Raw genomic sequence first — 21596 nt, forward strand, 5'->3', positions numbered from 1 at the left:
CAGGAATATTGACATATAACATTTCTCTGACCGAATTTAACTGATCTAATTTAAGGTTTTTTTGTCTAACTTGAATTTCCAGACCTGAATTTCAGAAACATATTTTGAGTAAAAGTTTTCAAATCTGTGATGCTTTTTTTTTTTTTTTTTTTTTTTGGTCACCTCTAAATAAAAGTACAATTCAAATGAAAACTTTTTTTTTTTTTTGAAAAGTGTCCTCTGGTAATGTCAAATTAGACAGATTTTTTAAATAAAATATGTTTCGCTAGTATTTCACTGTACATTCAGAAATAAGCAATTTCCAATTGCTTATGAAAATGTATTTCTTATGGTCTTGTATTACCTGCCAATTTGATCACACAGGCTGTTAACAGCTATAAACATGTATGTAGGTTAGTCTGACTTAACTCATTGGATTTCAAAAAGCATAAAAAACATTGGTCATGAATGAAAGACAAAAATCTATGCGAATGGTTTTATTCATGGATGTGTCATTCAGTATTTATCTTTTCTAGTTAGCTAAGCCTGTTTTTGACTAAACCGTCAGGATCAGTTGTCCTTAGAAGTGTTTGTCTAACAAGATCTTCCATGTTGGACAGATGCAGTGTTATTCAGAAAATCGTGTGCATATGAACACACTCCTCCTGCATTAGTAAAACAGTAGATTGTCCCAGTGCCAGTATTACAGTTTTCAAAACCTAAGTGATACATATCTGGCTATTCCAGATATGGGTTATATAATTAATGTTGTGGTCAGTACAGATTGGATTGGATCAGATAAGTTTCAAGGAGTTTGCGATGTAGTGGAGGCACTTATATCGTCTTTAAGAGTTTTTAAGTGGGTTATTACAGACTCTACTTCATTTGTCAGTGGAAATGAGTGATTAATCATGTCTGTTATACATAAACTATTCTGATATTACCACTCTCTGGTGATTGGCTACAGTTCTTTGATCTCCCAAATGCGAGGTTTGGTGCTCGGTAAGACAGTGTTAAGTTACGCAGAGTTTTTGACATAGCCAGTAAAGTATTTTGCTGCTTTAAGTCTTGTCTTTCACCACTGGTGATGTTTATGAATTCTTTTGTATGTAGATAGTACAGCTTGCTGGCAAGCTCTGATTAGCCTGGAAATACTGAATGTGAAAGAATTAAGTTAGGCCATGTAAATCCCAATCAGTGATGAGAGTACGTCCCCCATGTTGTAAGTTACAGGTAGATCAGAACTAAATAGAACTAAGTGAATTGCCATAAAACGTCGTAAGCCTAAAAGTTTTCTTTTGACTGATTTGTCCAATACTTTGATCATTCCTGTAGACCTCATCTCTGTTAACCCTAATTTACTGATGTTAGCATGCAAATGGTAGATAGGGTAAAATGGCTAAACCTGGTAAACCATCAGCATGTTGTAAATCGTTGCTGTGAGCATGCTAATGTTATCACTCAGCTGTGCGTTGGTATACTAAGCCACAGCACGGTAGAAGCTGTAGTTTTTCTATTTTGAGGCTTTTGCATCAACCGGGAAGTGTAATTCACACACACCACGAGCAAGTTTGACATGAAGCATCTGGATCCGTCTGAGCTGTAATGTCTATTAAAGGTGTATCCACAGAGATTCATAGGAGGGAGGTTTCCGAACTGCTTATGTCGATGACTGTCGAGAACCAAATGTGTCATTTCTCTGGTGGTAAATTTGTGCTGCATTACTCTCTCCCCCTCTCCCGCCATGGTGTAGTGCTGTTTGAACGGGAAGCGGGGATGACTCCAAACTCACAGTACAATGTTCACGTTTTCATGTAAGATTCAAACATGTGGAACAATATCTTTTTTTTTAAAAAGTATTTGTCGAAAATGCTTGTTTACGTTCTAACTCCTGTTGGATGCAAACAAGGGGGTCCGCAGAAAACCGAAGTTTTAGAGGAATGAAAATCAGCCATAAGCAACTCACTTGAGTACTATTTAGTAGGATTTTTATTACAGTTTCATCTTTATGTCAAACACAAATGGAAGATGTACAGTTGCTGTTTTATTCACCAAATCAAATTCTGGTCACTTTGCGTTTGAAATCTGAACACAGTAAGTGATCACTCTGCCTTGCTATGACGTTTTCTTAGTTACCATGCTGCTTTGCCTTTACAGAGCCTTCAGATGTGTGCTAGCTGTAGCTGACCCTGTGATGTCTGCCCACCGCTCATAAAATAAGGGGCACCCGTTTAAAGAGTGCTTGCCAGTAATTACAGATAACCAGCCATGTTGGAAGACTGACAGATTGTAGCACTACAACATTGCTATTGTTACAGATTGTAGAAAGATTAATGCCTTTCTCGGACATTTTTTTTTTTCAGCGTTTTGCCGTTGCTTCTATTATTTGAATTCAGCTCTGTCCCCTGCTTTGGGTCCTAAGAGCTGTCCTTCGAAACCATTTTCCTACTGCTGGCTTCTGAGCAGCTCTGCTGCAGCAGGTGATAGGGTTTAGTGCCTTGCTTAAGGGTCAAGGATAAGGTTAAGAGTAGCCTATCCAGGCATATGTGTTCTACCGCCAGCACGCTTTTACCTTGGCCTTGGGTTGATGGGCCTCCTGGCCGTCAAGGTGTTTGCACCCCGTCATACTCGCTCACAAGTCTAGTTCCTTTTGACCTCACTGATTTGATCATTTTTAAATGCTCAGGGTGGAAAACTAACTGGACAATAGTATATTCTGTCCTGTAACTATTGGTAACCAGTCTTTAAATATTTCACAGCCATGTCCAGTAGAACTAGTAGAGACAAATCCTTGTTACATACGTGTAGTCTTGTGCTCATGTAATGTGTTACACTTCCGAATCTAGAAGAACTTGAGAAAATTTTCTAAATTTTACCAGAATCACTACAGGAAATACGGTAGTTTTTTTTTTTTTTTTTCCAAATTCTGTTTCCATTTGCATTGTGTGATATATGCGCTAATAATCAGTTTTCAATGATATTATGGAGCAATTTTAGTCCTTTTTACATAATTAACCTTTGGCTTGTCTTCTTGAAACACACTGATGAAATTAGAATTAGGTGTCATGTTTGTATGCTAGATGAATGATGGATGGAGCGTTACCAAATAGTGGGAGCGGGACAATCTGTATATGTGTATAAGCTGACCTTGGAGTGTGTCTCAGGTCTGACACAGATTTCCTTCTCTGCCTGGTTCTGTTCTTCCCTTGACGCCATCATGTTTGTTTGAACCAATACATGTCTGTCAGCATTATTCAATAAACATAAAATATGCTGAACAAGAAGCAAGAGAGGAAACGTTTCACTTTCTTTGTGTGTTTGTCTTTGCAAATGTTTACATGCCTGCATTTTTTTTTTTCCTTAATCTGTCCCTTTTATTTAGAAAGTACCAGAGGAGGAAGAGAGGCAGTAACGCTGAACAAGGATTTCTGTATCCATGACTCGCTCTCTGATAGCAGCATGCTGTTGTGGGGTGGACTACTAAGCCAGACTCTCAAATTACTTTTAAGAGCATGGTTAAGTTAACCGGTGCATGAAAATGTGCGATTCAAAAAGCGCATCAATAAAAAAAAAAAAAACAGAGGGGTCTTCGAGGAGCAAAAATTGAGAGTCACTTCTCTAATATATTTAAACTTTTTGAGCAAGGCTCGCATTTCTAAACATTTAGTGAAGATGCTTGTTTTGTCGCTTATTTACTGTCATTTCATCGTATTAATACCGGAAGGCTTCAATGGAGCAGAGAGAGAGAGGAATCCATAACAGCGTGAATTGGTCTCATACAGCTAGCTGAGTCTTAAAAGTTGCACTGTTGCTTCAAGTGGGACACATTACAGTACTGTAGTGATAGTGTATTGTAGTACCAAAACTGTGGTTCTCAGTTCAGGGCTCTGGCCCCCTCCAGTGGTCACTAGATGAATTTGAGGTGTTGGTATGAGATCGAAACAAAAGAGTTTTTAATATTAAATATTTAATTTGTGGATGTTTAAAATATTGAACATCTTAACATCTTTGGCTCTTCAACCATTTAAAATGAAAATCTCAGAGGTTTAGAGCAGCGTCTCTTTGCTGGAAATGGATGAGGACCTTAATACTTTTGGAAGTTTTGCTGAAAACTTTGTTAAATCTGCTGATTTTCACCCTAAATTTAAATAGTGACCTTGGCAAATATTAAACCTTTTAAAAATTGACGTATTAACTGTTATTGCCTGCTAACAAATATACATAGTATGGCTACAAAAATACCGCGTTACTTGCAATTGCCATCTTTATTATTTAGGTGCTGAAAATAAATACAAAACATTTTGGAACACATCTGTTAAAGTGACAAAGACCTGCTTCAGTCAAGTCAGAAAGTTTCAAATTACTTTTACAGCTTCAAATACATTCTGAAACTTAGATACAACACATTTTCAAATAATCTAAGAATCAACGGTTTAAATTAGCCATTTCCAAAAACTTAAGAACAACCTTCCACTAGTAACCAGAGTACAACTCATGACATTTTTTTTTTTGAACGTTCATATCCGAACATTATTTTGAACTCAAAAGGCAATATGCTGGAGAAATAGATTTGTGACAAGAACAAATAGCAAATGTGTGGAGGTGTTAAAATGATGGCACACAATGTAACACATGAACGATTGCACTGATATTAAGGATTGGTAGCATCCAGTCAACTCGACTGGGAAAATATTTTTCGTAGTACTTCCAGTTTAACCTTAATTAGCAGACTTGACACCAGATTAGCATCTAAGTGCTATGGCAACCACTCACGACATATGGCTAGTTGGTAGGGGCATAAAGTTAACATTACTCACACAAACACTCCATAAAAACGGACAGGTTTGGGTTTAAAAATGCACTCGACACTCAATAGTTAATTACTTAAAACCTGCATATTCCTGGATTAATTATACGGCCCATTATGAATGAGTAATAGCTAAGTGTTTTCGTGATCATGTCCTCTAGAAGGCACTGGCATTCTAGCAGTACAATCCCCTTTACTAATACTATCAGAAACATTGAGAGCTATTAAATATGGTTTAACAGAAACAAAACAGATGACAGTAAAAAAACAAAAACAAGCGACACAGGCCACTGGAGAAACCGGCAGTAGTCGAGTACAAACACAGATCAGTGTGTGTTTAATCAAATATAACGAGATTGCTTTGTAGGAATATTCACTCATCTGTATTCGTGCATTCAGTCATCTTCTATGTTAAGCTTCACTAAAACAAAAGATTTAACATTTAGAATTGTGTGTTATGATACATGTAGGAGGACATGGATCCTTGTGTCTAAGATTTCTTTCATACATGTTTCTGGAGAGGTCTAAAAAGGCATATGGTGTGTGTGTGTGTGTGTGTGTGTGTGTGTGTGTGTGTGTGTGTGTGTGTGTGTGTGTGTGTGTGTGAGAGAGAGAGTGAGGGTACTCAGTCATCCACTCCTATGTTGCGGAACAGGTAGGACATGGACTCCCCGTTGTGGATGCGGCGAATGGCCTCCGACAGGATCATGCTGATGTCGACTGTTTTGATCTTTGGACACTGGAGCTTCTGTAGTTCGTGGGGAATTGTGTTGGTGACCACCACCTGAATTTAAAAAGGAACAAGTAAGAGAAATAAGAGTTGTAAAGAGCTTGTGGAAAGCATGAACGTGACACTAGAATACTGTTACAGACATAGTTTCAAAGCACAAACTCGCCTCATCAATGGCCGACTCCTCTATAAACCTGGGGGCTTCACAGGAGAGGATGCCGTGTGTTGCCATGACAAAGATCTTATAGGCCCCTCTTTCTTTTAGTGTCTCTGCTGCTGCCACGAAACTGTCAACATCATCGATGATGTCGTCCTGTGGCACAAACATACTTGTTTAAAACATCCTAAATCAAAACTTCTAATTAAATGTGTGAATGTTTAATGGTAACAGGGTGGTGCATCAACAAGTGTAACAGATAACTGTTCCTAGTTTTTTTTATACAAAGGTTTACCAAAAAAAGAAAAAGCTAAAACTCAAAACATGCAATGTTTTGTACTTGTTTAAATAAATGAATAAATCTATTTCAAATCTTCAGATGTTGTTGCTCTTGTTCGGAGATGTTACTTATATACGCTGGCATTGCTCAAAAGACCGGTTTCAGTTCAGTCTATCGTAAAACAATTTTCAGGTGCCTATCTGAACACCTAAACTGCTTTTGTTTGCTGTAATTGTCAACTTACAGCAATTTACAGTAATTTACATAAGACTAAAGTTCAAATTAAACCACTGGTTTATAATCTAGTACACATAGAATTCTTTGATATGTTGCCACACAATATTTTAAACCTAAGGATTATTGCTTTTAAAAGGGCAAAGAAAGCTTTATAGACTCCTAGAAAGAGCTTCTGAGAAAGGATATAGTTGGTTTACGTAGTATAGAAAGTCACAGCACAGCTGCATTTAAAAACCGCACTGATGGAACTGGACTATGATGTGACTACTATGTTTTAAAATATAGAAAATATATATAAAATATAGTCTCTCCTTCCTCCCTTTGTGCAGTTTTCTCATGTAAGATTATTTGAGTTTGTTCAGTAAATATAGTAAATAAACGGTTTAAAAAAAAATAAAATACTTTTGTAAACTTAGCTCTCTCACCACTATGATAGCAATGCGACCTCCCACATCTCCTACCACAGTAATGGGAGGCTTCTCTTTAGGGATCAACACTGGAAACAAAAAAGGGCACATGGGAGAGAAATGGTGAGACTTGTAAAGTAAAGGTGACATGTAGTGCTGTGCAAAATGAGCAATATTTCATATACTGACATAATTAAATCTGTATCCTAAAAATGATGTTGGCACAGGTGTGGTGCTGTCTGAGCAATGTATTTACATTTTTGAAGCAATCAAAGATCCAAGTCACGAGTAAGATCTATATTGTGCAATAAAAAAAAATAAAAAAAAAAATATTTGAAGTCAAAGTTCTAAAATAAAATTTAAGGTGGTCAATCGATTTACAACTTGAACTCATGCACAGAGTAGCATGTAAGGAAATCTCCCACCTTAAAAAAAAAAAAAAACCACAACACAAACCCAGTAACCTCTAAGCAGCTGTAGGAAAAAAAAAAAAAAAATGTGTGCTACATTTTCATAGATTAGTATAACCTCTGTAACGTTTCCTCAGAATGGAGGTTTCTAATAGTGGTTCGTTTGATTGACACACATAGGAAGATGAAAACTTTCCTGCACCTCCTCCTGTTCTTATTTTACTCATTTCCCTTCATGCTCCTCCACGTGCGTTTGTGTTAATACCCTGCTGCATATCTGTACCATATAAAGAAAGCTGCATCAAACTGGCAAAAGGATTGATTTGTGATGCAAACAATCGTGCATAAAATGAAGCAGACGCCTTTGTTCTGTCAGTAAATATATCACATAGCCCTAGTAACGGATGGATTATTAGTATTTTTTCCAGTGCTGAAAAAAATAAAATAAAAAAATAATTGTGAGCATCTACAAACCACTTCTACACAGGTGATAATAGTTTCTTTGTTACTGTGTGTGCATTACATGGTATCTCCATGCTGGGGTGAATGGCTCCAGTAGTCTTGACAGTGGGTGGGGAGTGTCGTCCGTCTACCTGGTCTGACTCTGCATCCTGAGCCTCGCCGTGGATAACTGCTATACCCAGACGGAGCCGCTCTGCAAACGACTGAGCCCTGCACCCAGAAAGAACAAACAAACAAACAAAAGGCATCATATCAACACATTCCACGTACAGAAACATGGAACCATTTGCTCCAACATAAATGCAAAACTGATTCTTTATCAGATGAAGACAGAATGGTGAGAGATGGAACAACATAGGTTCATGACCATAGTGGTTAACGTGTATACTGGGTAACAGTTACAGCTCAGCACAGCAGAAGTGGTTTCACTATTACAGTAGTTGAAGAGATCTTACCTTTTGGCTGAAGACGGAGATTTGGCCACAATCACGGCGTTTCTATAGTCAGGTATCTGGAACCAACAGGCAACAATAGTAAGCCTGACAGACATAACGACAGTAACAAAGGTTTGACCAAAAACAATTAATTACAATAAAAATAAATAAAATACAAAATGACACCAGCAGAAATCACGTGGGTCTACAAGTGCAGTGGGGTAATATGCAAATCGTGCCGTTACCTCTTCCTGTATGTACTGCAACAGAAAGGGTGAAGCTCTCAGGTTGTCCACTGGAATGTTGAAGAAGCCTTGAATCTCTTTCTGATGGAGGTCCATGGTGATCAGATGGGTGAGACCTACGCAAACGCCATCAGTTGGTCAGTTGCTTTTAGTTGTGTCACACCAGCAGCAATAATAATGACCTGTAAACCGTCTCCACTTTTCGTCCTCCTGTTTTGTGCAGTAAAGCCCCCCCTTTCCCCACTTACCAGCTTTACACATCATAGAGGCAATAAGCTTGGAGACAATGGAGCCTCTCTTCCTCATCTTGCACTGCTTGCTGTAGGGAAAGTACGGGAGGACGCCTGTGATGCTTCTGGCACATGACGTCCTGCACGCATACACCATGATCAGCATCTCCATTATGGTAGTGTTCACATCCCTGATAAAGGTGAGGGATGGACAGAAAGATGGATGAAAATATTAACAAAATATGTTCAGGAGGCTTCAAGTGAAAACTGTTGAAATAAGGTTTGGCAGTATGGACCGAAAAATTCTCTGTATTTTTAGGCTGAATGGTGATACACAATATACATCTCTGTATTTTCTACAAAGTTGAGCTAAATTCTTTAGGAGAGGTTCAAAACCTCATGTGAGCATTGTTACTAAAACAGAATGTGAGTGTTACATATTGGCACCTTTTATTTAGTTTTAGTCTGGCTTTAATCAAATTTTAGTTCTTTAATTTGTTTTTTTAATTTGCCACAAAAACTCTCCATTTTAGTCCGTTTATTTACTCTAATCTCTTTTCTGACATCCATATTTAGAATATGTATACCTATATTATCATAACAAAATAAGTTATAGGCTGAGGCAACAGCTGTGAAATAAAGACAACAGCTGAGCAAGAGCTTTATTGTATACAGTTACCAGTTAGTTGGTTTAAAGGTGTTCTTGTCTGTCGCAGGATTAGTGGAAAAGTCTGGTGTTAAATTGGAGAAAGCAGGTGTTTCAGGTAAGTGGGGAACAGGTCTAAATGCCTTGTAGTAACTTGGATACAGGATAACAGCATATGCAGACTTAAAGCTCACAGATATTAACTAAAAAGCAACTTATTTACTTATGCAGGAGACTGAAGTTTGCAACAGGTGTATGTTTTAGATGGACATTTAAAAATGAGCAGGCATCGCTCCATGTTCTGATCTTTCATGCCAGTGCTTGTCCTATCCGAGCCTTTGATCGTGTTGTAAAAAAAATAAAGATAAAAATTGATCAAACTCCTGGTTCTGTGCACACACTCCAGAGAAAAGCAGCCTTCAACGAGAATTCTAGCGTGAACACTGGCACTTTATGTCCCTCCAGGTTGCAGCAGGCTATGTGAGTGAGTGTAGCTTAGGCAGAGGATCTGTGTGTAAGAAAGAAGACAGTAGAGGCCTACGAAATGCCTCAAGCTATTATTAAAATATACAGTGCTGTCTCATCCTATTTCCATTGAAATTATATCGATATAGTCTAAAAAGTCAATATATCGCTTAGGCCAAAGCTGAAAAATTCATTTGTGTATTCACTCTCTTACTTGGACACCGTCTGTATAACAAAAACATCTTTGCCTCGCACCGACTCCTGGATCTGTACCCGTGTTTCTATGGAAACAAACAGAATGTGAGAAGGAGAGAGAATAAGAGGAAAAAAAAAAAACACATCCACACTCCTTATAACAAAGCCTGCAAGGCCTGTCAGATACAGGCCACACACACATATACACACACAGTGGGACGTTGTAGATGTTAGCATTCCAAAACTGTCCCTCATAGCCAGCACCAAATGTTTAGGAGAACACACATTTGTGTTGATAAGTCTGATCATCAGTACAAATGTGTTTTTGAAGAGCTTCAGAGTTACCTGGTAAATGGTTCGCAAATATAAAGCAGTTTTTTTTTTTTTTTACCTTAATTGTGTGTGTATATACTGTATAACACACCCCCACACGTGACAGCAGCTACAGTACCATGCAAGGTGAGCAACTTGGGGTTAGGTGTCCTACCTAAGGATGCTTTGAAAAACAGACAGCAAGAGCTAAGAACCACTGACCCCACGATTTATGGACAGATGATCTCTCTACATCCTGAGCCATAGCCACCCCAAGTTAAAGCAGTGTGGAGACTCTGGAACTCTGACCAACTTTGGAAATGCCTGGTATTGAATATTTAGCAAACTACATATATTACTATATTGTTAATCTACCACAGTGCTTTTGCCCATAATCTGTAAATCCTGAAAAGTGTCGAATTCATATCATTGGTTATGATCATTTTTGTACCTTCCAGGTGATTCAGTGTCTTTGAGTGCCGCATTTATTTATCCTGTCTGTACTTGAACCTTGCTTGATATATGTAATCTAGCAGACTGAATAGTTGCTCTTTGTTTTGTCTGACTTGCATCAACATTGCGAGATAAGCTGTTGAAGAGACTGTGTGAAAAGCATTCCTGAATCAGCAGTCTGCCGGCAGATGCACTGTCCCGTCTAATGCCTCTGCGATCAAATAAATACACTACAAAACTACAGCCAAACCTACACTCTGTGTCAGGTGGAAAAAAAAAGAATTGATGCTCCCACTTCAGAGATTGGAACCAGCAAATAGTGAGTACTATTGGGTTAAGAAAATTACATGTTTTGAATTTGATAATCAAGATCATTTACTGCAAATCAAATATCATAACTGCTCTACTCCATACTAAATAAATCATTTGCATAAAACACACATAAAATATACTGGTGACATTTTATGACAAATGTTGGTTCTTTCTCAGAAAAGAAACCATTACTAACTTTTTACAGGTAATAACCCAAAAGAACCGTCTCCTCGCCTGGGCTCTACAATGAACACTACGGACTATGATTAGAAATGATTATATAATGACCCACAAAACATAAGAGGCTCTTGAGTCTGACATAAGTAGAAAACCATTAAAGCCACTAGTGTTTATATCTACAGCTGTCTGTAATAATTCCGTTTTTACATATGCATGTTGGTAAATATTTTTAGGGTTGAAGCAAAACTCATCATATTATTATCATGACAGGAAAATGGTGAACTAGATAGTAAAACACAAGCTTGAAAATAAAGTGTCTTCAGATTTTTGCAAACTGCTTATTGTGCTGCAGATTAAATGGTGCAATATTAGCCCCTCAATCTACACAAATTGACTCAATTTATATGCAGACAATAGAGTCTTGCTTTATTCACAGTTTTACTTCATGTTTTTGGAATGCTTAATCTCACTCAGACTACCTGTTCAAATGAAAATTATAACATGTAGATATCTACCGCTGCATGAAGAGTCAATCCTTGACAGATATCATCTCACCTCTGTTGGCTTCCTGGTACACCTGCACCTTGCCGAGTTCCACCCCTAACCGCCTGAGAGCCAAGAAGAAAGAGAATAGAGCATCAGCATATACTGTGAAAGTCCAAAGTGGGACATTTTATAAAAACTATATTTCAAAAATGAAACATAAAATATACTTTCAGTATACTGTAATAATGTTAAGATGTCTCACAATAATCAATAACATAAATTATGCCTGTCACAAAGAAATGACCCTTTTCAAGTTTTCAGTTTGCTGTAGGGAGGTGCCATTATATATTTTAAGATCATTTTATTTAAGGGCGAAACAAACAAACCATGCATACTTAACCTCTACCCTGCACAAGTTTGATGTTCTCTATACTTGCATCAATAAAGTTAGACATACACTGCATTGTGATACAGGAAGTACTCTGCAAAGCGGTATTTTCCTATATCTTTACGTTCTTCCGTGAAGCTGAGCCATTATGTAAACACTGTACATATGTAGAACCAGCTGTTTAAATGGAAACATGGCTAATCCTAACTTCTCTTCAGAAAGCAGAAGTGAAAAGCCTGTTTAATACGTCAGTTGCAGAAGCTCTGTCTCTGTTCTCTCGCTTCCCTGCTCCTTAATGTAGACAAAGAAGGCAGCAGGCCTGTTGCTAAAGCACTAATATGGGTTGTTCACTTTAAAGTTGTCAGCTTTGCCTTCATAACCTTTTCCTCTACCTGTCACTCTCTGTGTACGCGTTTGTTTAATGTGTCCGCGGAGTCTCTCGTACTCACTCTGCAATCCTCTTTCCCAGCTCGCGGCTGGAGGGGTGCGAGTTGGCGGTGAAGATGACCAGGCCACCCTTGGTGTGGTTCATGTCTCCGTGGTCTTGGCCGCTGCTCTCCCCACACTCAGGCAGTGGATCCCTGGGCACCCACGCTGCGCTGAGACCTTCCTGCAGTGAAGAGGGAGGAGCATTAACTTCCTTTATAATACAAGAGCGTCAACTCACTAAAAGGCAAGTGAAAGAAGACCAGGAAACACATAAAATAAGCCGATAAGCTTTTTTTTTTTATTGCAGACTGATTTTCAAATTTAAAGACGGATCATTAATATTTTAAGTTGTGTTTTTTTTGTGAGGTAGACAGTTTGTATTTAGACTGACGGTTAGCCACTGGAGCTCTCCCAAAACCATTGTGAGCATAAAATGTTTTCCAATAACATTACTTTGCATTTAACTATTTTACTGCGTTACATAGACCAAAGCTATTAATTTCCTAAAAAGGAAATTATTTGCACATTACTAAATAAGAGAAACATATGGGTCAGATAGGTCAGTGAGCTTTTAATGTGAAGGGCCACCAGTGGCAGCACTTTCAACAAGGCCAACGTGCATATTAACGTTACTTCTTTGTACATCGTCTATTGAATTATTTACGTTTAACAGGCCGGTTTATATTAAGGTAAAGTGAAAGAAATCGGAAAGAGAATTTACCAAAGACCTAACACAAAGGCTGCTACAATCAAGTGCAAGCAGAAGCGACGCACAATAAGTGGATGGATGGACTGTACATGAAATACTCATCTCTGCTTTTCATTTGGTGGGTTAATGGCGTTAAACGTGCATTTGGTTACTTATGTGGTGAGTAACAATCCTGATTATCATCACTGTCACGACATTCTCTTCCTCGTGTTGCTAAGCTAAGAGTACAACGGCATATTTCGTATACAATAGGGCCACATATTATTCGAAAATGAGCGTGTTAAACAAAAAAAAAAAAAAAAAAACTAAAACGATGAGATGAAATTGTGATGGTCGGGAATATTGTAGAAAAGCTGATTGCTAACGTTTCCACAGACGATAGCTTGTCAGAAACAATCTTGTCTTAGCCAGGCTCTTGTAAGCTAGGGTTGATTTTTCCCAAATTTTAGAGCGAGTCTGTCTACGTATCAAGTACAAAGCACAATAACCACTACTACATGCAGACACGGAACGGTAAAAAATCCTCACCAGCTTGTGTGTTGGGTCCGGTTACAACCTGGAACCAACAGTATTTGATTGTACAAACCTCTAACGTTTGCTCTTTTCAACCTGCTCCTCACGCCGACGTTGCCTAGGACGTACAGCTTTGATGGACGTACAGCTCGACCAATCACAGGCCAAATGTAGCTAAAGTGACGCAGTCATTGTTTTTTTTTTTTGTAATCCGGAAACAATCATGTTACCCAAAGAAAATGTGTACAATATATTACCAAAAGTATTCGCTCACATACAAAAGTATTCGTGCACAAAGCAAGGTCCACAAAGACATGGATGAGTGAGTTTGGTGTGGAAGAACTTGAGTCCTGACCTCAACCCGATAGAAAACCTTTGGGATGAATTAGAGCGAAGACTGCGAGCACTTCGTATTATGTATTTCATAAACTCACTCCGAAACCTCGTGGAAAACCTTCCCAGAAGAGCTGAAGCTGTTATAGAGTCATATTAAACCCTATGGATTAAGAATGGGATGTCACTAAAGTTTATATGTGTCTAAAGGATGTTTAGATGTGTATTTCCTCCACCACATTTGTTACAAAATTTCTGACTGTGACAATATAATTAACAACAAATTGCCTTGAGAATCCGGGGTCATACGTGTATTTTTTTTTTTTTTTTTTTTACTAATCTATGGTCCATTCACATGGGTAAAAAAGTACATCTTCTCTGCATGTTTCTTTCTGTGACTTCCTTTGAACAAATGAATTGGATTGGAAAACCTGACCAAACACTGAAAGACCTCCTTGGAGATGTACACTTTGTGCCTGGCCACTTGAGGGCAGTGTGTTCTTGGGTCTTCTTTCTTGGTTTCAAATGTAAAACTGTTGTCCTCAGAGGTTTTACTGTACTTTTCTGTTTTCGTTTGCACACTGGGCAAGAAAATTTCAATCCCCAGTCAATTAGATCCCAGCAGAAATACCCAGTTATGGTTTGAATTAGAATGAAAAATCTAATTTAGTTAGGATGTAACTGAAATATCACATTGTTTTCTTACCACCACTATAATCCAGTAAGATGAATGTGAGCAATTCTTCTCCTTTTTTTCCCTCTGTCATGGGTTTTTAAGAATAAAGTTCTTTGGGGACACACACACAGACACACACAGATGGAGAGAGAGAGAGAGAGAGAGAGATAAAGAGAGCAGACCTCTGATTGCAATAGATAGGGCTAAGTGGCTAAGGACTACAGTTTCCTCTATTTGACATTAAATGAGTGCTGTCTAACTGTAACATACGAGTGACATACAGATACAAATATGTAAATGTGAATGATCTAAAATGGAGAATTTATATTGATTGTTGTTGTTAACAAAGTGCCGGGGTAAGTGAGCTGCTTTTGCATTAGATAGATTTATAAATACTTCCTCAGTACCATATGGGCTACTCTTTATCATTCTTACATAACTCACTGGATATGTGGAGGAGGCAGAGAGCAGCATCCAAGCACTGCACACTGCCCACACACACAACGTGCATGCACACACCACACACCACACACACACACACAATGGAGAGAACAGTGGAGATAAAAATCTGGAGGAGGATGGATACACAAGGAAGACAAGTTAAAAATTGCCAGTGTGTTTTTCTATGTCCAGTTCTTTATGGCCATCACATTAAAGTGTCAGGATTCATGCAAGACAGCTGGTTTGCAAATTTTTAAAAACTCCAAACATGTAAATGTTTATAAATGTGATTTGTTGCCTAAAGTCTACCACTGTCAAGTTCTTACCACAAATAATCCACCACAAGCAGATGGTTAACTTAGTCTTCAAGTTAAACTAACATTCACATCGGACTCTTGGCAAGAAAGAATAAACCTTTTCCCCAGACAACTCTTTCAAATACAAAGTTAACAGAAATGTACAGAATATTAGGTTGCAATTGAAAGTGGGCAGGGGCACTAGGCAAAAACCGTGACAATGATTTCTATATATATACTATGAAAATAAAATAAGGCAGGAGGCTGACCATCAAGGAAGGCGAGGGAATGTGCATGAATAAACTCACTGTAACTGAACACATTGTCAGTGTGCTAACACATTCATTCCAGTGGGTGTGACTGTGGCACAGGATGTAGAGTGGTTATCCACCAGTCCAACAGTTGTTGGTTCGATCCCTGGCTCCTCTGGTCGCATGTTGAAGTGTTCAGCTTAGCTGCTCCCGGTGAGTATTGAGCTACATAGCAGTTCCCCCTTTGACGTGTGAGTGTGTGTTTGATTGTGAGTGCAAATGGGTGAATGTTAAGCACTTTGAGTACCAATAGGTAGAAAAGGCTGTATAAGTACACACCATTTATAGTAACACTAACACACTGATGTTTAACATGTTCAACCTTATGAAAACAATTAGCTCAATAACACTAAACACTAAGCCTACAGCTGAGACTAAGCAAGAAGATTTGGTGATAACACAAAGTATTTAACAGACTAAACACTGTAAAATGATTGTACAGACAAAAAGTGAAATAACAACTAAAAATAAATGAATTAATTAAAAATATGTAAGGCTGTACTGGTGGATTTGTATGAATTCTTGGCCCTTCATCAAACATTTTTAATTTTATTAATTCTTTAATTATACTGAAATTAACAACGGTAGCTATAATTCCTAGCCACGTTCAGGCCTCCTTCGTTCACGTTCAGGTGTGTCTTTATATACAGTAGGTGGCAGAGGACACGTGTTAGTATGCGAACCTGAAATCATTTCTTTGGTGACTGATCTGAAATAACCTGATGAAAAGCTGGTGATGCAGCCAGCAGCTTTGTTTTTTTTTTTTTTAAGGCTAAATTAATTAGGCTAACAACGGCGAGGAAGCCAGTTGGACACGCTGTTTATTCACCATTATGAGCAGCTGGATAAATCTGTCCAGCCTCTCTTCGAGCGCCATAGAAACAGAACCAGAGCGATCAAAAGGAGGCGGGAGAGCACCGCGCTCCTGGTCCGCCCCCAAGTTGCAGCACGAGCTATTTAGCGGTACGAGCAGGGGCAGCTGTAGAGCGCGCGTGCGCGCGTACGTGCCCCCCCCCCCTTCTCAGCACCCTCACTGCCCCCCACGCGGAGAAATCGTTACCAAATCCAGAGCCCGAGCGCACGCGGAGCGATGGCTGCAACAGCAGCACCACTGAACTGTGTTTACGACGCAGGGCACGAGAGCGGTAGCACCTCCGGAGAGACGGACGCCGCGCGCACCACCGTTCCAAACGCTCCGTCGTTTCCACGCAACGTCTACGAGTAAGCCAGTGAAGCCGTTTGACGTCCCTTTTATCGGCGAGGATCCTGGACCGTCTTATATTCGGTTGGTCGTTGTTTGGGACTGCAGCTGCACGGGAGACTGAGCAGCCTCCTGTCGTTATCGCAGATGAGGAGCGCGAGCAACCTTTTATTTCCACCGTCAACGTTTCACGCACGCGACGCCAGAGTGATGTTACTGGAGTCCAGAGCGGCCCAGTAAGCCCGGTCCCGTCTCCATCCAGTGGCGCCGCGCTTAAAGCGAGGGGTGGGGGAGAGAACCCGAGAACATCTCTCCATCCCCATCTCCAGTCTACCCCCTCCCTCCACCCCCTCTTTCTCTCTTTCTGTCTCTCTCACCCCCATCATATACCCAGAGCTTTAGGGGGGATCTCATCCAGGCAGGGACCACGGGGGGAGGAGGGAGGCTGCTCGTGCCCTCGGCAGACGCACCCTCCGCGTGCTGAGGCTGGGCTGAAGCGCCGCTGTGTCGGAGGATGCTGCGGGAGTAGAGCGGCTCAAAGCGTAAGATGGGGAAGGACCAGGAACTGCTGCAGGCGGTGAAGACCGAGGATCTGCTCACCGTGCAGAAGCTGCTGCAAAGGCCCCGGCCTGGGAAAGCAAGTAAGACAATCTCCTCTGTTCAATTGCCAGCGAAGCCAAAAGATAACACACAGCACTGGCATTCTAGAAATGATCAACCCTTTGATGGTTGTGTGAGGCCAATGGCTAGAAAAGTGTTTCTCACATACCATTGCTGGCTGGTTGTAACTATAAGGCCGGACTGGTGTGTGTTCATGTATGTGAATGTGTGATTAAGGAAGATGAAGAGAGAGAGAGAGGGAGAGAGGGAGACGATGGGGTTGAGTGCATCAGGGTGTATCAGAGATGATCAGTGGTGTGATTGGAGACTGACAGCTCATCTTGAGACCTCTGTCAGAGTGCACTGCAGCAGAGAGAGGAAGAGAGAGGGTGGAAGAGAGTTGTGCTGTTCCACGAGGGATCTGTGTGACCCTGTCCTCCAAGTGAGCAATGGTGCTGGTGGCCTTATGATTGTTTGGGATCAACATCATCCTCAGTGTCAAATGCACCACACAAGTTAGGATAAACAAGTGTGCTACACCCTGCTCAATTCGATGCTGCCTCCCGATGTCTGTATGACTTTCCTCTCGTGATAGTTGATTTTCTGCAGGCAACATACAGCAGCACTACAACATCCAACAATGTTGCACTTCCACAGCCCACTCTAATGTGTGGGCAATACAGAGAGAAGCCCAAGAGAACTGCAGATAGATGGTTCTGTAAAGGCTGGTAGCTGCCATACTGATACCTCCACCGATGTAACATATATATATATATATATATATACCTGGCTCATACTGTTGTCATCAAACCGGGAGGGGACGTGATAGGGTCCTGAAAGTAGCAATTTTTCATGTTGAACGTATACCCTGCATACCTGCACAGGTGTTTCCAATCATTCTGGCTAACCTGTGTGACACATATAACCTTTGCATATCATTGACTTTCAATCCGGTGATTTTATTTTTCCAGAATAGTACTAAGGGTGGAAACATAACATGAGAAATCCCAGAAGAAGGATGAATAAATGAGTTCAATCTGTAGGATATCTTGGGCTATTACTGCTATTTACATTTTAGACGTAGTGGCTAAACAGATTGTAAAGCTAACAGATTGATGGTTACTGTAGTCTTGCTTAATTTAATTTCTAGGTAAAATTGCTTATTTCTGTCATAATATTGATTGGTGTACTGTATTTACAGTTTTTATGAAAAAAAAATTACGTAAAACCCGGCTTTTAATTTGAACATTTTTTTCTACAAACCTAAGTTGTACACTGTGATACCAAACATGGCAAATCTGACTCTGCAGGAGTCAGTGAAGTACTGCTCATGGATTCAAAACAGTTTGTAGGAACCAGTGGGGTGCAGTGCCTGCCAGGAAGCACTGGATTAGTCTGCAGGCTACAGCAGTGCACATACAGGAAACCCCTTAGATTAAAGGGTAGTCTAGTGCAGAAATAAAGGCATTTGACCACCACATACAGGTAGTATCCAAAAATAGTTGGCTTGAGTGGAGTGTATTATGTACTAGGGCACAAAACAACCTTTAGGCTACAGTGAAGTGCACTTCAGCTGGATGTCCGTCTCACAGTAATGTTTAGTTCCACCAAAAAAAAAAAAAAAAAAAAAAAAAAAAACATTTTACAAGCTGCTGGCCTGCAGCTCACATAGTTGTGCTTTAAATTTGGGCCAATTCTGATGTACTGCAATGCATATAGTAAGAAACCATAGCAAATTAAAGCTGAGCATGTAAGTAGTAACACAAAGAAGGTGACCTTTCTTTTCTTTAATTTATATTATATAATCTATAATCTGTATAATCAATATAAATGGTTGAATATAGCATTTTCTGCTGGAATACAATGAGGCAGTCCCATTATTTGGGTTTGACAAAAGTGTGTCATTGTAATGTATTACAATCCATACTCCTGCAGCAAAGTTAACTTTGTGAAGATGTGTTGAACAACATGACTTTTAGACTTCACTAGTGTTGCTACCATGCACTGCCTTATACCATAATTTTACTTACAGTACGTAAGTACTGCATTTAAGTACATTTTTGGTACTCAAATGCTTTGTATGAAAGGGTCTGCTAAATGACTAAATGTAACAAAAGAAATACAAATTACTAAATGCAGTCCACACCAGATGGAACATTCAAACAAAATAAAGTTTTTCTTTTACATTTAGTCATTTGGCAGGAGCTTTTATCCGTAGCAACTTAAAAGTGAGGTACAAGGCAAGCAAAAATCTAAGTCAAGGAGGAACCATTAAAGCAAGGTGCTATGAGAAGAAGTGTTTCTGTTTCGTGAAATAGGATTTTTTTTTTTAAAGAATTAAGTGCGTTGGAAGTTGCATTTTCAGCAGTTTTTTGAATATTGGAAGTGAGGCTGCTGAGCTTGCAGAAATTGGTAGCTCGATCCACCATTGTGGGATCCCTGAGCTCAAGAGTTTTGCTTGGTACCTTTTGTGTGGTGATGGGATCGCCAGACGTCGTTCACTGGCAGAGCCCAGTGGACGGGGGGGATTATAGACTTGAATAACAGAGTTGATGTAAGCAGGAGCTGTTGAGTTCACCAGTCTGTAGGGAAGAGTCAGGGCTTTGAACCTGATGCAGGCAGCTAGAGGAAGCCAGTACAAAGATCTGAAGGGTGGTAGTTTGGATCATCTGAAGGAGTTTGATTGTGCATGCCGTAGCCCCGTCAACACTGCATTGCAGTAATCAAGACGAGATATAACCAGCGCCTAAAGGGTCTAATCTTTCTGATGTTCTAGAGGGCAAATCTGGATGCCCTAGAGACGAAGGAGATGTGGTTGGTGACGCTTAGTTGTCTGTTCATGATGACCCCCAGATTTCTGGCAGGGGACAATCACTGAAGACCCAGTGTGACCCAGATGCTGATGTTGTGTTGGATTGAAGGTCTAGCTGGCAAGACTAGAACTTTGGATTTGGACAGGTAGAGATGAAGATGTTTTTCTCTCATCTAAGCAGAGATCACAAAGGAATTGGCAGAAATACGTGATGAGACAGTGGAATCATCTGATGGCAAGGACAGGAATAGCTGTGTGTCGTCAGCATAGCAATGATAGGAAAGGTAATGTGAGTGAATGACAGAACCGAGGGATGTAGTATAGATGGAAAAAATATTGGAATGGTTAGTCAGACAGTATAACTATTTATTTATTTATTTATTTATTTACACAAAGTACATACGGGAAGTCACTATATTCTAATGTCAAGTATTCCTCTTGCTCTGTTGACTCTCTGAGTTTTTAACTGCATTGTTCATGGAGACATGTTGGATAATCAGTTATATGTCTGGTACTGAAAGACAGAGGCCTCCATTACTCCTCAGCAAACACTTAATCTCTTTACATAACTTCATCATTGATGGACTGGAGCGTTTTATGGTGCCTTCTTGGCAGGGGGTTGCCCTGATATCTATAACTTACACTTCCGTATGATTTGAAGTACAGTATGGCGTAACTAAAGGGTTTAGTAAATAGCAAGTCGATCCCAGCTCGGGGTCGGTTGTTGGGTGTAAATTTAATTCATTTTAAAACGGACCACTCAAACCACTGCATAATCTGCTCTGAGCAACCCAAACTTATTAGTATGCATCATGAATTTTCATTTCTTGACGTGATCCTCAAAAATGAACCAGTTTCTCTTAGTTCCAGTAGCAAAACGGTGTGTTTTGTAGGATTGGCTGCAAATGAAATGACATGAGGTGGACTGTGGGCCATCCTTCCAGAAGGAAAAATAAACAGGACAGAAGAAGCAAGGAAATAATGACGGAGTGGAGCTGAGAGTCCCAGACAAACAGTCTAAGGCTAGGATGATGTTAACACCAACCTGTTTGTCATCTAGCTTTAAACACAAAGCTCACAGGACAGCAGTATGTGTGTCTGTGTGTGTAATGGGTCTGGCAAAGGCTCTGCCCTGCTGCAACTCATTTACTCCTACTCAGACCAGACACACAGTCTGCACATATTCACCTGCATCACAGAAACACACAGATAACCACAACCTGGTGTAGACACATCTGGCACCATCTGCAGAGCCATCGTCAGTTTACTGTCAATCAACCCCCCTACTGCACACGGCTAACACATTTGTGACTGTGTGTGCCTGTGTGTTTGTCTGTGTGTGTGTTTGTGTGTTTGTGTGCATGCACATGGAGCAGAGCTTGAGTGTGACCTGAGGCCTGTGTTTGTTGATGGGCTGTTTTGGCGTTTGTGTGTCAGGGCGGGTGGAGTACAGTATGCCC

The 21596-nt window shown here is 39.9% G+C and overlaps 2 protein-coding genes across 7 annotated transcripts in view; one reads left to right on the forward strand and one right to left on the reverse strand.

Annotated features, from left to right (window-relative positions):
* Positions 1–4218: 4218 nt before the first annotated feature.
* prpsap2 (phosphoribosyl pyrophosphate synthetase-associated protein 2) lies at positions 4219–13640 on the reverse strand. 6 transcript variants are annotated; one of them, XM_067477506.1, is made up of 11 exons: positions 13540–13640; positions 12265–12425; positions 11497–11549; positions 9704–9770; positions 8397–8569; positions 8149–8264; positions 7925–7980; positions 7531–7679; positions 6616–6686; positions 5683–5829; positions 4219–5570 (listed from the first exon to the last, which is right to left on the reverse strand). In XM_067477506.1, the coding sequence occupies exons 2-11, from the start codon at positions 12345–12347 to the stop codon at positions 5412–5414; spliced, it is 1074 nt and encodes a 357-aa protein (XP_067333607.1). In that variant the 5' UTR covers positions 12348–12425; positions 13540–13640; the 3' UTR covers positions 4219–5411. The 6 variants fall into 6 exon arrangements, with proteins under 6 accessions (XP_067333607.1, XP_067333606.1, XP_067333608.1 ...); XM_067477505.1 differs by having other exon boundaries at positions 13482–13638; XM_067477507.1 differs by having other exon boundaries at positions 12265–12421; positions 13482–13588.
* A 2785-nt stretch (positions 13641–16425) lies between these two features.
* Positions 16426–21596, forward strand: part of caskin1 (CASK interacting protein 1) — a 90721-nt gene continuing 85550 nt past the window's right edge. The window contains exon 1 of the mRNA XM_067477490.1: positions 16426–17365. Within this exon, the coding sequence (XP_067333591.1) occupies positions 17272–17365 (94 nt within the window). The 5' untranslated portion in view covers positions 16426–17271. The remainder of the gene's footprint in view (positions 17366–21596) is intronic.

This window comes from Channa argus, chromosome 15 (genome assembly GCF_033026475.1).
Source record: "Channa argus isolate prfri chromosome 15, Channa argus male v1.0, whole genome shotgun sequence".
Lineage (NCBI taxonomy): Eukaryota > Metazoa > Chordata > Actinopteri > Anabantiformes > Channidae > Channa > Channa argus.